The sequence below is a fragment of the Hipposideros armiger genome, unplaced genomic scaffold (genome assembly GCF_001890085.2).
Source record: "Hipposideros armiger isolate ML-2016 unplaced genomic scaffold, ASM189008v1 scaffold_316, whole genome shotgun sequence".
NCBI classification, from domain to species: domain Eukaryota; kingdom Metazoa; phylum Chordata; class Mammalia; order Chiroptera; family Hipposideridae; genus Hipposideros; species Hipposideros armiger.
The window spans coordinates 161,725-174,685 of NW_017731666.1; the positions used below are offsets into that span (position 1 = coordinate 161,725).

General features: G+C 59.9%; 1 protein-coding gene across 11 annotated transcripts in view; it reads right to left on the bottom strand.

Moving 5' to 3' along the window:
• CAMTA1 (calmodulin binding transcription activator 1) overlaps nucleotides 1-12,961 on the bottom strand; it is an 833,165-nt gene that overhangs the window by 68,427 nt on the left and 751,777 nt on the right. For all 11 annotated transcript variants that reach the window (XM_019660379.1, XM_019660385.1, XM_019660381.1 and 8 more), the window contains exons 10-11: nucleotides 11,512-11,638; nucleotides 7,708-7,842 (exon numbers count right to left, since the gene is read on the bottom strand). In XM_019660379.1, the coding sequence (XP_019515924.1) occupies nucleotides 7,708-7,842; nucleotides 11,512-11,638 (262 nt within the window). The remainder of the gene's footprint in view (nucleotides 1-7,707; nucleotides 7,843-11,511; nucleotides 11,639-12,961) is intronic.

A 12,961-nucleotide genomic window follows, 5' to 3' on the forward strand; every position in this document is an offset into this window, starting at 1 on the left:
CCCATCAGCTCTCACCTGCACTGATGTGAGAGCATCCCGAGAGTCCCCCTGAGAGAGGAGACACCATTCATTTTCCACACAGCAGCCGGGGGTCTTGAAAACCTAAACCTGAGCAAGTCGACTCACCTGCTTGGAGCCCTGCGTGGCCCCACTGTCCTCAGAGTAAAATCCCAGCTCCCTGCTTCAGGTGACAGGGCCCATGTGGCCCCTTCTCTTTCACTGTGCCTCCCCTTAGTGGGCTCAGCCACAGTGGCCTCATCAGTTCCTCTAACACGCCAGGCTCTTTCTATCCCCGGGGACTTGGTTCTCGTTACTCCCTCTGTCTGGAGTGTTCTTCCCATGATCTTAGTGTGGGTGGTGCCTTCCTGTCACGTGGCTTTCCCACAGAGCCCTCCTCTGACCCTCCAACCTAAGGCAGGCTCCCTGGCATCTTCTATCAGGCCACCCATTTTTCGTGTCCTGGTATTTTCCTTAGTGATTTGTCATTGTCGCCCACTAGACTAGAAACCACAGGATTAAAGGTCCAGGAGCTGAGCGCAGAGCCTGGTACACCCTGGGCGCTTGGTACATGTTTACGGGACCTAGTGGAAAGTGGCAAGAGCAGAGGCTCGGAGGCTGGCCAGGACGCGCGGGATGATGTGGGCTGAATGAAGGTGGTGGCAGAGCGGGCGGGGAGAAGCGGGAGAACTCGGGAGAGGAAGCCACTGGGAAGGTGGTGGGTGCGGGGCAAGGAGCGAGCGGGTGGTCTCAGGAACGGTGCGGGCTTTCTGGGCGGGGCTGTCCACTGAGGCGGGGCTGTTGTAGGAGGTGTAGGGTTGTGGGGGGGCAGCAACAGAACAGTGTGAGTCCCGTCTGGGACGTGTCGACTTTCCTGAGAGAAATCTGAGCACAGACATCCTAGGGCAGTAAGACAGGTGGTTCTGGGTCTGAGAAGAGGTACAAAGGAGGGGATATTGGTGCATCGTTCCCTTTACACGTGGTAGGGGAAGCCCTGGGTGGCGATATGCCCTCAGGGAGAGTGGGCAGAGGGCGGAGAGTGGCCCGGGAGGGAGCTCCTATGGCCTGATTGGCCTGATTTGACTTGGGGACTCTCAGCACCTCTGACCCTGGTGGTCACCCCCTTTCCCTTGTGAAGCCCTCTGACTCTAGGCTCTGTGACACCACCCTCTCCTGGACCCCTCTGACTCCCAGGGCTGCTCTTTCTCAGTCTCCATCACGGGCTCCTTCTGGAACATTCTATTAACATCCATGGGCCAGCTCTCTCCTGGGCTACTCTCTTCTCCCTCTGCCTCCAAATGTGACCTTATTTGGAAATAGGGTCTTTGTAATGAATAGTTACAGATGTAACTAGTTAAGAGAGTTCCTACTGGATTGGGTGTAGGCCCTAATCCAAAGAGAAAATAGTGACATGGAGACACACACAGAGGGAAGATGTCATATGACGACAGAGGCAGAGACTGGAGTTATGCTGCCAACAGCCAAGGAAGGCCAAGGGCTGCCAGCAGCTACCGGGGGGCTGGAAGCGGCAAGAAGGATCCTCCCCTAGGGCCTTCTGAGAGAGTGTGGCCCTGCTGACACCTTGATTTTAGACTTGGAGCCTGTAGAACTGTCAGAGAATACATTTCTGGTTTAAGTCCCCAGGTTTGCGGTCATTTGTTACGGTGGCCCTAGGAAACTACTGCCACTGTCAAGGGCACGTTGGTTGATATTGACCACCAGAGGGTAAGAGCCACCCACCTATGCCTCTGGATGAGCCTGACCCCCAGGTGGCTGGGGAAGAGGGGGGCCATCCTGCAAGAGCAGCCATGTCTGCCTGAGCTCTGGGGTCCCCCCACAGTGTCTGCTCTGTTTCCTGCCTCAACAGCCAGGATGAGGACACAGAGGCTGCCTCCCTGGCCCCTGTGACGCTGAATCTGCTCCTCAGAGCTGTTTCACTGCAGGGCGCCATTTGTCACTGCTACAAGGAGGGGGGCGAAGCCCAGCCCCAAGGTGACCCACTCCCTGCCACACAGAGGAGCTCCGAACAGATCCATTTGGTGTGGTGGCCCCAGCTGCAAACAGCAGGAGACTGCTTCTCCCCCTGACCCCTGGTTAAGGGGGGCTAAGGACAGGCACCATCCAAACTGTAACGACGTGGGTCCCACGGAGAACAGACTGCTTATGAGGAGGGAGGCTGTGCTCTGGACAAGGCACGGGCTGGGCGGGCTACAGCTCCGGGAGGAAGCGAGTCCTGCACAAAGCTTCAAGTCTCACGTTAAGACCAAGTCCTACCAGCTTCGTCCCCGCCATCTTGTCTCTGAGGTCACTACTGTGCCAAGGAGTACCCAAGACCCATGAGCTAGCTAGCCTCGGTGCGTCCCAAACTCCACCCCAGGGGAATGCCACAAGGTTCTCGGCAGTGCCCCCTTCCTTCTTACAGGGAAGACCCCCAATGTCAGCACTTTTTACACTTTGCCTCCAAAGTGCTCCCAGGGGCAGGAAAGGGAGGGTCCTTGGCATTGACTGAGGACATCATTCTAGGCAGCTCTCCAAAATGAAGATAATTCACTGATGCTGTGTCTTATCTTAAAAACTCTTATGAATTTTGTATTTAACTCCATAAAACAACTGTATTTGTTTTAGCAAAAGAGTGACATTTTAAATTATTTACAACCAAGTTGCTCAACCTTTGCCCTCCCCCTGCATCACTGGTAAAAGCGGTGCCCTGAGTTCGCTCCACTTTTCTGCCCACCTCAGTGCATGTTCTCACATGCAGACAGTTCCTCGTCACACAGCAGCCCAGAGAGGGCGACTGGGACATGGCTGGAGGGTCTGTGGGAGGGAGGGAGCCAGGCCAGGGGAGCCGGCTCAGGTGTGCTTATCAGAAAACCCTGGAGGGTAACCGTGGGAGGCAGAAAGCGTCCAGTCTTCCTGGGGGCCAGTGTCACAGCTGGAATGGCCTCTCCCTGTTGCTACTGGGCTGCACCCCTGGTCTCTAAGTCACTGTGTGGTTTCCCACTCCTGGTGGGTGGAGGCTGCTATCAGAAACCAGCCTGCAGGGGAGAGGCCAGCAGGGCCAACGCCATATGCCAGCGACAGGCAGCTTGGAGGTGTGTGTGGGGGGGGCGGGCAGAGTTGGGGTCCGGCCCAGTTACGCGTCCTCCACTGTTAGGGTTTGGTCAGGTAAGTGGGGAGGCTGAGCCTTGCTTTTCCTTCTCCTCGCCTCCTCAGGGGAGAGCAAGGCCCCCAGTCTTCCCAGACATCTAACCCTGGGGAGTCAGGCAGCCCCAGAGGTTAGCTTAGCAGATCGCCTCCTCTGGCCCTGGTGAGCTGGAGGGGCAGGCTGCCTGGGGTGTTGGCTCTGCCCTGAGGCTTACGCAGGAAGCAGGAATCTGGGGATGAGGTGTGAGCTCCAGTCCCTGCTCTCCCCTCTGCCTGAGATGACAAGGTCCCTCCCAGATCCCGAGGGTCAGCAGGAGGCCTGCCCAGGTGGCCAGCTGGCTGAACCCCAAAAGCTGCATCCATGCCTCAGTCCAAACCTCTCACTCAGGTGGGTGGCTCAGCTGCCTTAGAAGCAATTGAAAGTAGTCTAAGCGGCTTAGTGGGGTTTTAAGAAGGGGGCCGGCGGGGTGGGGACAGGCCAGGGGACCCTGGGTCTTCTGAACCTGGACCTGGGCTAAAATTAGACAGCTGCAAGAGAAAGAACAGGGCGCACAGAGTTCCACTCACCTTCTCTTCCAGGGACAGGGCTCACTTAAAGGTGCCCTCAGATGGAGGTGGGCCTGCCCCGCACCCTGGCTCCAGAGCCAGCCGGGTGGATCTTCTGGGCTTATTGTCTTTGCAAACACAGGCGCAGGGAAGGCCGTCTAAGCAGACACACATCCTCCCTGCGCTCAGCACAGCCCTGGCTGTTTACATCCACAGGACCCACCGCAGGCAGAAGTGACATTTTCCAGAATCCGTCCCCAAACCGACTCCAGGGCAAACCCTGCTGCCTGACTGCCTCTAGCCTGGAAGAGGTCCCCACTGCACCCCCAGATGCACGCTGGCCTGCCCCAGACCATCCTGGAGTCCTGGTGCAAATGGCCTAGGGTCAGGCCTGGGGGAATTTGTTCTGCATCTGGGCCTTTGGGGGAAGACATGGTGAAAATGGTAGTTCCTGGAATGCTTGGGGTCTCGCTGCCCCCTCTCCCTGGGTTCTCTTTCCTGCCCCATTTAGCCTGGCTGATGCCTGCTCAGTTTTGAGGTCTCAATGACGGGTCACTTCTTCCATGAAGCCTTCCTGATCACTGGGTTGGATTAAGCTCTTTTCATGTGTCCCTGGGTACTCATTCATTCATTCATTCATTCATTCATTCATTCATTCACACGTGCATTCATAAAATATGAACTGTGGTCTACCACATGCCAGCCTGTGCGAGGCAGAAAGGGCCTGTGCCCCCTAGAGCGCACAGTGCGGGGCACTGGGAAGGGAGGGAAAGCCCCATTGCCGTGGGGGAGGTGCTGCAACTCATGGGACCCAGAGGGCTGAGCTCCCCAAGGCCGGCCTGGAAACTGCTAGATGCCGGCGGCAGTGCCCCCCCCCGCCCCTCTTCTCGTCCTCCCATTTCCAGGCTCAGTCTCCTTCTGGCTGGCTGCGCCTAGCTGAGATTTATGGGACGTGGTGACCCAGGGCCAATGCCCCTCCGTAGGGGCGATCATCCTCTACCGGGCCAGCTGCTCAGACAAAGGCTGTGCCCAGGGACAAAGGCTGCGCCACGGTTGCTGCTGTGCACGCGAACGGATTGTGTGTGCTCCGCGCCTGCCACCCAGCCCTTAGTCTGCTAAACAAAGCCATTTTAAAAATCAAATGAAGGCAGAAATTCTCTTCCCAAAACATTTCTCCACCTCTGAGGTGGGGGGAGGGGAGCGGGCGTGAGGAGCGCCCCTAGGATAAAGAGCAGAGCGACCGACGGAGATAAACAGAACTGCTCACAGCCGGCGTCAGCCACGGGGACGAGAGCGCGCGGCTCTGCACGTCACTGCTTATCCCCGGGGCTGAAGAAGGCAGGCCCTTCCACCGCGCGGGGCGGTGCCGCAGTCCCGGCGGGCGCGGGCACAGCTGCCGGCGGGTCCGACCGCGAAGGCCCCTGCATTGCAGCTGCGCCTGGTGGGCGTGCGTGCATGGGTGTGTGTGCATGCGTGTGCGCGCGCGCGTGTATGTTCGTGCGTGCGTGTGTGTGTGTGTGTGTGTGTGCGTGCATGCGCGTCTGTGTGTGCGCACGCCGCCTCCTGGCCGCCGCGCCCCAGTTTGCTCCGCGCTGCAGTCCCTCTCCCCCACCCCTTTCCACCACCACTCCCCCCGCTCGCCGGCACGCGCATCTCCACCTCCCAGCAGCTCTAATGGAAAATTTGCCCAGCAACCGTGGGGGCGGGAGGAGTTGAGGAAAGGCGCTGCAGAGATGGGAGGGGAGGGGCGAGGAAGGCCTCAGACAGCAGGGCCACTGCAGCATCCTCCCCGACGCAAAGTTCACTGCCAGGCCACCGGGTCGGCCAGAGGCAGAGGGACCTCCACCCTCCGGGCTGTCCCAGCTGTCCCCTTTGTACTGGGTAGATTATGCCCCCGGCGCTGCGGCTGCCGTTCTGCTCGGCCCTCCCCCCAATGTTATTATTTATCAGGCCGGTGAAAGTCTGGGAAAATGATCCTTGGGTGGATAATTCACCTGTATTCATTCAGGGGGAAAAGAATGTGAGGGAGGTTTCACTGCTCTCCCCCTGCAGGGTGGGGTCTCATGGTTCCTCTGCTCTGACCAACCTTCCCCTCCCATAATTTAAAGGACACCTGCCCAAGACCAAAGAGAAAGGGACACACGGGTGCCTTCAGGGGCCGAACAGCTCTCTGGAGGAGATGGCCCTGCGGCGTCCCCTCCCGGCTCCTGCCAGCTCTCCTGTGTATCCTGCCAGGGGCTGGGGGATACTTATTTCAACCGGAGGCCTACAACAGGTCAGAGCAGGGGTCCAGCCGGGCAGCAGGCCCCCTGCCCAAGGGGCCTGGTATGCTGAGGGCTCTGGGGTATGTTGTCATGAAGCAGCTAAGGTGGCCTCCCTTCCCCAGGGCCTCCATCACAGCGTCTTCCCTGCTGGCAGCCTCCTGGTGCAGCTTGCTCTGTGGGCTTCTAGGGGTCCTCTGAGTTGCCTGGCTGAGAACTGGCCCTCTGAAGGGCTCCATCTCCCAGGCAGGTCATATACTGCTCCCCACGTCCTTTAGTCCACCTGGTGAGGTGACCTGGTCACTCAGGGACAGCCAAGGCTCTGCAGAGTTCCCTGCTCCGTTTCCTATTTGTTCTGCAAAACTGAAACCGGATTTCCTGACGGGGAGCCCCTGGTCACCCTGCCCTTCTCTGTTACATCCTGCAGGTCATCCTCACAGCCCTGGCTGGCTCCAGCCTTGGCCAGAGTCGCTGCCAAGGCCAGCCTGGTGCTCCCAGGCAGCCACTGCCAGGGTGCAGATGCCTGCTGACCCAAAGCCACCTCTGGGAACTCACAAGGTTCAGTGGCCAGGGTGGCTGCCAGGCACCCTGTCACTGCCGGGGCCAGGACTGGGGTGAGGCCGAGCTTGGCACACTGGGTGACCCAGGAAAGTTGCCCGGGGCATGCAGCCAAGCCCAGAAACCCCTCAGCAGCCAGGGGAGTCCGAGAGGTGGGAAGGCAAAGGGTGCTGTGGATAGAGGGTGGCTAGGAACTGACCCCCACAGAGGGCCCAAGGTCAGCTAAGCCAAGACCCAACACCTCGGGCTGCTGAGGTCTCCAGCGAGGTAGCCCACAGGCTGGCACCTCTGCAGGCTGCCCTGGTACTGAGGTTTATGCAGCCGTCCCTCCACTCTGTCCTGGCGCAGAGAGCAGACCATCAGCTCAGCCCCCCCAGGCCAAGTCCGGGGCTTCTCCTCGGCATGTCCAGGCCCGGAAGGGCAGCCTCTGACCTTAGCGTCCCCGCCCATCTTTGGCCGCTTGTCTGTGCAGAGCCTCTGGTGCCCCAGGGGGAGCAGCCAACACTCACCAACCCCACGGACAAGGCCAGCAGTGCTCAGAGCCCTGTCCTTGGCCAGCTGGTCCTGCCTCCTCCCTTGGAGTCTATTCAGGCCCCCTCAGCCATGAGCATAATCCCGGGCTTATTGCAGACGCTCTACAGGGCAGGCTGAAGTAAAAGCAGCCTGGGAGCGGGCTGCCGGGTGTTTGAGGGCTTCCACGAGAAGGTTTGGCTCATTATCTCTAAGAGGCAGGCATAGTCAAAACACAACCTTTTGGTCCAGGCCTTAGAACCTGAGAGAGCTGCCTCCCCCAGCCCCCCACATTCCTTCCCGTCTCTCAGAGGCTTGGTGATGGCCGCCAAGAGCTTCAAGGGCACCCTGGAAACAGCCCTGGGGGGCAGCAGAGGATGCTTGGACGGCCGCTTGGGGTCTGTCAAGAGAAGGCCCTTTTAGCAGCTCAGGGGCCTGTCTAGCCACGCAGACCCCCCGGCAGGAGTGTCAGCTGCAGGCCCGAGCCCAGCACTTCATTCTGTCCCAGGAAGACGCCACGATTAAAGGCAGAGTCCCAGCCAGCCCTCCCGTGGCAGAGACTCGCGCCCCTCCCCACCCGCTCCAATCAGGAGCAAGGAAGCCCGGGCGCTTCCCCCCTTCTCACACCTGGTGCACGGTGTCCCCGTGTCCCTTTCCCAGAGTCTAGCGAAGGAACCCGAACACCTCTTACCATCGAGTGACAGCCAGTCATGCTGGGAGGAAGGGAGCGCGGGCAGGGCGCGGGCTTTGTACTCGAACACCACCGAGTTGGAGATGGTCTGGTTGTTGAAGGCAACTTGTAGGGTCACAAGACCAGTGTCATGGGCTGAAAGCAAAAGAGAGCGAGGTCAGGGTGGGGGTGGGCGCCCTTCAGCCTGGCGGACCAACCGAGGACCCGCCCGGGCGCCCTTCACTGGACAAGCCCAGCCTGCGCCTGCTCCTTTCTCCAGGCCTGAGGGTAGTGCCGCTCCTGCCAGGGACCTTTTCTGGGCCCCGACCCAGTCGGTGTCCTGTGCTCGCTCCACACCCCGTATTGAAATTGCCTCTTTGCTCCTCTGCTCCCTGGTGAGGGCAGGGACTGGGAGCTCAGTGCAGACTTGCTGAATGAAGGAATGAATGACTGGTCCCCCACCCCGCCCCACGCTGGCTGACTTCTCCCTGTCCCGCTCATCCTAGGTGGGGTTCATGGACAGCATCTGCTTCAGGCTCCTTCGTGCTTATTTCTGTTTCACCTTTTCCTACCAGCTTGTCCTGACTCACTTAGCACAGCCTTCCATGTATTTTTAGAAGTTCTTCTGCCTCCCTGATGAGAGCAAGGGCTGTGCCTGCTACTCTGGGCCGAGCCGGGGCGCTGGCATGAAACTTGGACCTCCCTCCAATGTCCAGTGAGCCTCGGGAAGGCAGGCCTGAGAGGGTCTCCCTCGCTGCTCGGCCCCCACGCCGGCTCGGTGAAGACTGTGCTGGTTGAATGAACGAATGGGGTGGTCTCCCCGTCAGCACGAGGGAAGCCTGGCCATGGCGGGACCAGCTTCAGATCTGAGACAGCGTGGGGGCTGAGGCTCACGGAGATGGACCAAAGGCCCCCGGTGGACGTCAGGGCTCTGTCCTGCTTTTCTGGAACACCAGCCACCAGTGCCCAGGGCCTCCCAGGACAGACTTCCAGGGAGGACACACACAAGGATCGTGTTACTGTTTAGGCTTTTGGTTTTTAGAAGCTCACAGACTCGAGGAAGCTGTCCAAGTCAGCTGCTCCCCAGGGCACAGGAAAGCTCCGTTTCCCTCTGAGGACGTCTCATGTAGACCTCACTTCCCATGGGAAGTCCAGCTCGTTGGCCTGTGGCCTCTGCCTATCCCAGGTGTATGTGTTATGCCATCGTCCCCGGAGCAGGTCTCCGGGTTTTCGTCCCCTGTGCTTTCCACCCTGATGTGGTCCCTCAGCTCCAGACCACAAGCTGAACCACCCGGCTCCATGGTGGCTGCGGGTCCCATAGGACCTCCTGTGGCACCTCTCTGGGCAGGGTCTCCAGCCAAGTCCAGAACCTTCAGAGCTCTGACAGCATCCCAGGCACATCTCCAAGCTCGTGGCCACTCACCTGCCCGGGAGACACTCCATTCCAGGCACCTACCCAGTACCTGGCAAACTAATGAATGAATGAATGAGTGAATGAATGAATGCATCCAGAGCTGTCTTACAGAGTGACATGTTTCAATTTGGGCCTCAAAACAGGGATGTCCCAAGGGGATCCCCTCTTTGTGGTTAGCTACAGGACAGAGCAGTGCTCCAGCAGCACGGCCCCCCGCTCCCAGTCTGCCTTGAGGTTGTGGCTTCTCGCTCCTCGTCCCTCGGTCTGAGATGCAATCTGTTAGAAGAGCCTGAGTGACGGAGGCCTGGGCAGTCTGTCTGCCAGCTCTGGGGACCCAGACATGTTCTGGGACCACGAGAACTGCCTGCTGAGACCTGGACAGCCCGAATACCCTCTCCCCACCCCCAACCCCACCCCAGGGCAAAAAAGAGTGACGGCCTCGCTTGCGGAGTGCCTTCATGAACTGGGCATGTGAGCCAGGTGATTTGGGGATTGGGGACCACCGCTCCTCATCTTGCGCCCTCACCCATCGGGCAGGATTTTAGCGATGTAGAAACTGAGGCCCAGGAACGGGCTGATGTGGGATGGACTGCAGTGTGCTGACCCAGCCCCGGGGTTTGCCAGGTCCTGGTCTGGGACACCATCCAGGGGCACAGAAAGGCCAGTCTTTTTTCTGAGGGTCAGATAACTTTGGACGGGCAAGGTCTGGGTCCTCAGCCAGGCGAGAACCAGGTATAGGAAGTGGCATCTATTTATAGGCGAGGCAAGTCCTGTTTCAGCAGCAGGTGATAAGTGGACATGCCGCCCTCTCCCCCTCGCCGGGCCCCGCAGGGCTGGGGCAGTGGGGGTGGGGAGCGGGGCAGGGTGCTGCAACTAGTCGCACACAGTCCCTGGCTGTGGTAGGCTGACCCAGCTCAGCTGGCATCCAAGATGGCTACGCTCCAGGCCCAGCAGGGCTGCCAGGAGCAAAGGGGGCTGAATGGGTCCTCTGGAGCCAGCCAGCCAGGCAGCCGGTGGGGCAGGGCCAGCAGGGGGAGGCCACCATGGGCATGAGCCCTGTCTCCCTGGGATGTTTGTGGTGAAAGGGATGCTGGGTTCAAGTGGGGGCTGCGTGTGAGAGCCCAGCTCTGGAACATTCTGCTCTGGTGGGCTGCACTGGGGAGTGGGGGTGGGGATGGAGAGAGAAGGAAGAATGTTCCCTGTGAGCTCAGGAGCCCAGGCTGGAGGGATGGTGCAGGGGGAGCCAGACAGCTGGGGTAGCCACGGCTCCAGCTGGACGACCGCAGGTGGAAGTTGGCACCTGGCACCAGCCGGCTCTGCTCCTGGGGACCCTGCCCCTACTTCTCTTCCCCATCCCCAGCCCTCCATAGAGCATTCTCTGTCTCCTCTGTAGATCCCTGGCTTCAGATAACATGGGGTGGGGCCCTTCGCCCTTGCCAGCCCACTCCCTGTCTGCCTCTCCATTCACTGGCTGGGCGAGCTGGCGGGCCATCCCCGGGGCTAAGGCTGCGTGCAAGGGGCCAGCCAGGGGGTCTCCCCAGCACCAGCCCCGGAAACAGAAAGCGTGAGCTCTAGAAACAGATGCCTTCGCACAGAACACTTTCTTTCTTGTGACGTGCCAGGCACTTGGCGAGCCCTAGGGAGCCTTGCTGATTAAGAAAGACACAGGCCCTGCCTGTAGGGAGCCGGCAGGCCAGCGGGGAGGTAGCAATGGCCAGAGGTCAAGGACAACTTAAGCAGATGATGATGAAACCATGAGGGAAGCGGGGGGAGGGTCAGAGCCACAGGGACAGGACACAGGGGCTCCTGCCCCTGAACCCAGAAGCTAATTCCGTGCATGTGCTTTCTCCTGGGCACTGGGAAGACGGCTTCATCAGATTCTCAAAGGCGTTTGTGCAAATTATTCCTAGTGTGACATCCCCGTTCCCTGCCACCTGCCAGGCGTCTCCGTCCCTCTCTGCCCTGCTTGCTCTGTGCCCCAGGGGAACAGCAGGGCCTGGGCCTCTTGTTTTCGTGGCTCTGGTTAGCTTGGGCTGTGGGCGGCATGGGCAGGAGAGGGGTCTGCCTTGCTGCAGCGGTGGCCTCTGACCCCAGACACGGTTCCTGTCAGGCCCCTCGACTCGCCCAGCTCTTACCAGCCCCAGTTACCCTTTGGGTTGAGGGTGGTTGTTAGAGCTTCTCGCCGTGGCCAGTCCTGGGTGTATGAATCTGGCTTACTGGCTCTCTAAATAATCCCCTCGTCACTCAGAATCCCAGGCAAGTGTGCCTGTGTCCCTGTCTGATATGGGCTCCATGAGCAAGAACAGGTGACATTACCATAGCCCATCTGGGATCCACTTCCCCACGGCTAGAAATCGACATGGCTCGCCCAGGGTCACCCCAGGCCCTCCACGGGCAGGCGGCCTTCTCACCTGGGCAGTAGCATCGCAGCACTCCGGGCTGAATCAAGGACGCAGGCACTGAGATCTGGTCGAACAGGCAGCTGTAGTTATTGCTGGCTTCTTGCCACGGGCCTGTGATGAGAACCTTCACTCCTCCCTGGAGGAAACAGACAGCAGAGACCAGTGTCAGCCACAGAGGGAGGGCTGGGCCGCCAAAGCTTCACTGATCACATGGGGGTCTGCTCCTCCCCCCATCATGTGCTTGTTGAACTTGGAGAACCACTGTTGCAGGATTGCAGTGGAAAGAGGGGACCGCAGCCCTCCTGCCCCAGTCCCTGGGAGGGGTTCCCCAGATGATTCTTGCCTTCCTCAGCTAGTATCCAGCACGGGGCGGGGGTGTTCTGATCCCTGATCCCCTCCTGCATAGCTTTTGGTTCCAGGCAAAAGGCAGAACGGAGTTTTTCAAACCTTTTCAGCCCCTGCTGCACCTGAGAAGTGGCCAGGTGGGGCCCACGGAAGGAAGAGGAGGGAGAGGGCTTTCTCTGTGCTTTGCTTGTGGACACATCGAGGCAGCCTGAGTTTTGGAAAGAGGCCTGAGCATCCTAGTGTCACAAGGACTAGAAGTTTTAGTGGCTAAATGAGAAGGACTGTGGATTCTCAGGGTGTGGTGGAGATGGTGGGGGGGGGCAAGCAGAGAGAGATGGATGAGGAAGATGAGGAGAAAGACGGCAGAAACAAGAATGGAGGGCGGCTGAACTGGAGGGGCTCCGAGGCTGCCCCGGCTGGAGAGGGGCTTAGAGCTGGGGCTTGGGTACAGGGCGGGTCCTGTCTCTGTGGGGAGCCCTGAGGGCACCCACACAGCCAGCCGGCCGCTCACTGCACATGCACAGCCCACAGGCACTGATGTGCAGACAGCCTGGTGGGGGCTGCAGCTGCTCCCCCCACAGGGTGGGGGTGAGGGGTGGGCTGGGAAAGGGGGGTGGGGGAGGAGGGCTCGGATGGCCTTGCTCAGCTCCTCCCCAGGGACCCCAGAGACGCCAGGGGGAGGAGAGCACAGGAAAGGCTCTCCTGCTGGAACCTGCCAGGGCACGCCACCGAGTGAGGAGGGCAGCTTATGTCCTGATGCCCTGGTCAGTCCTGCTTTACGGCCACTGTCCCTGCTTAGTGGTTAATAGCACCTCCTTGCACTCTATCATGTCCAAATTGGACCATGAGTTGTGGGTACCCAACTCGGCTCAGACAGCCCAGGGGAGGGCGCAGTGCCTCAGTGGGGGAGGTATGCCCTGGCAGTGCAGAGGGTGGGGGTGCTGGCCTCTCTGGCTCCCTTTGGGTGGGACCACCACCAGGCTCCATCCATCCATCTTTCCCAGCAGGGGGCCAGGAGCTGCACAGGACAGGGTGGAGAGCGCCACCTAGTGTCCGGGCTGGAGAAGTGGCCAGGCTGGGCTGGGCGCCTACTGGAGACTGGGGGGGGTGGGGG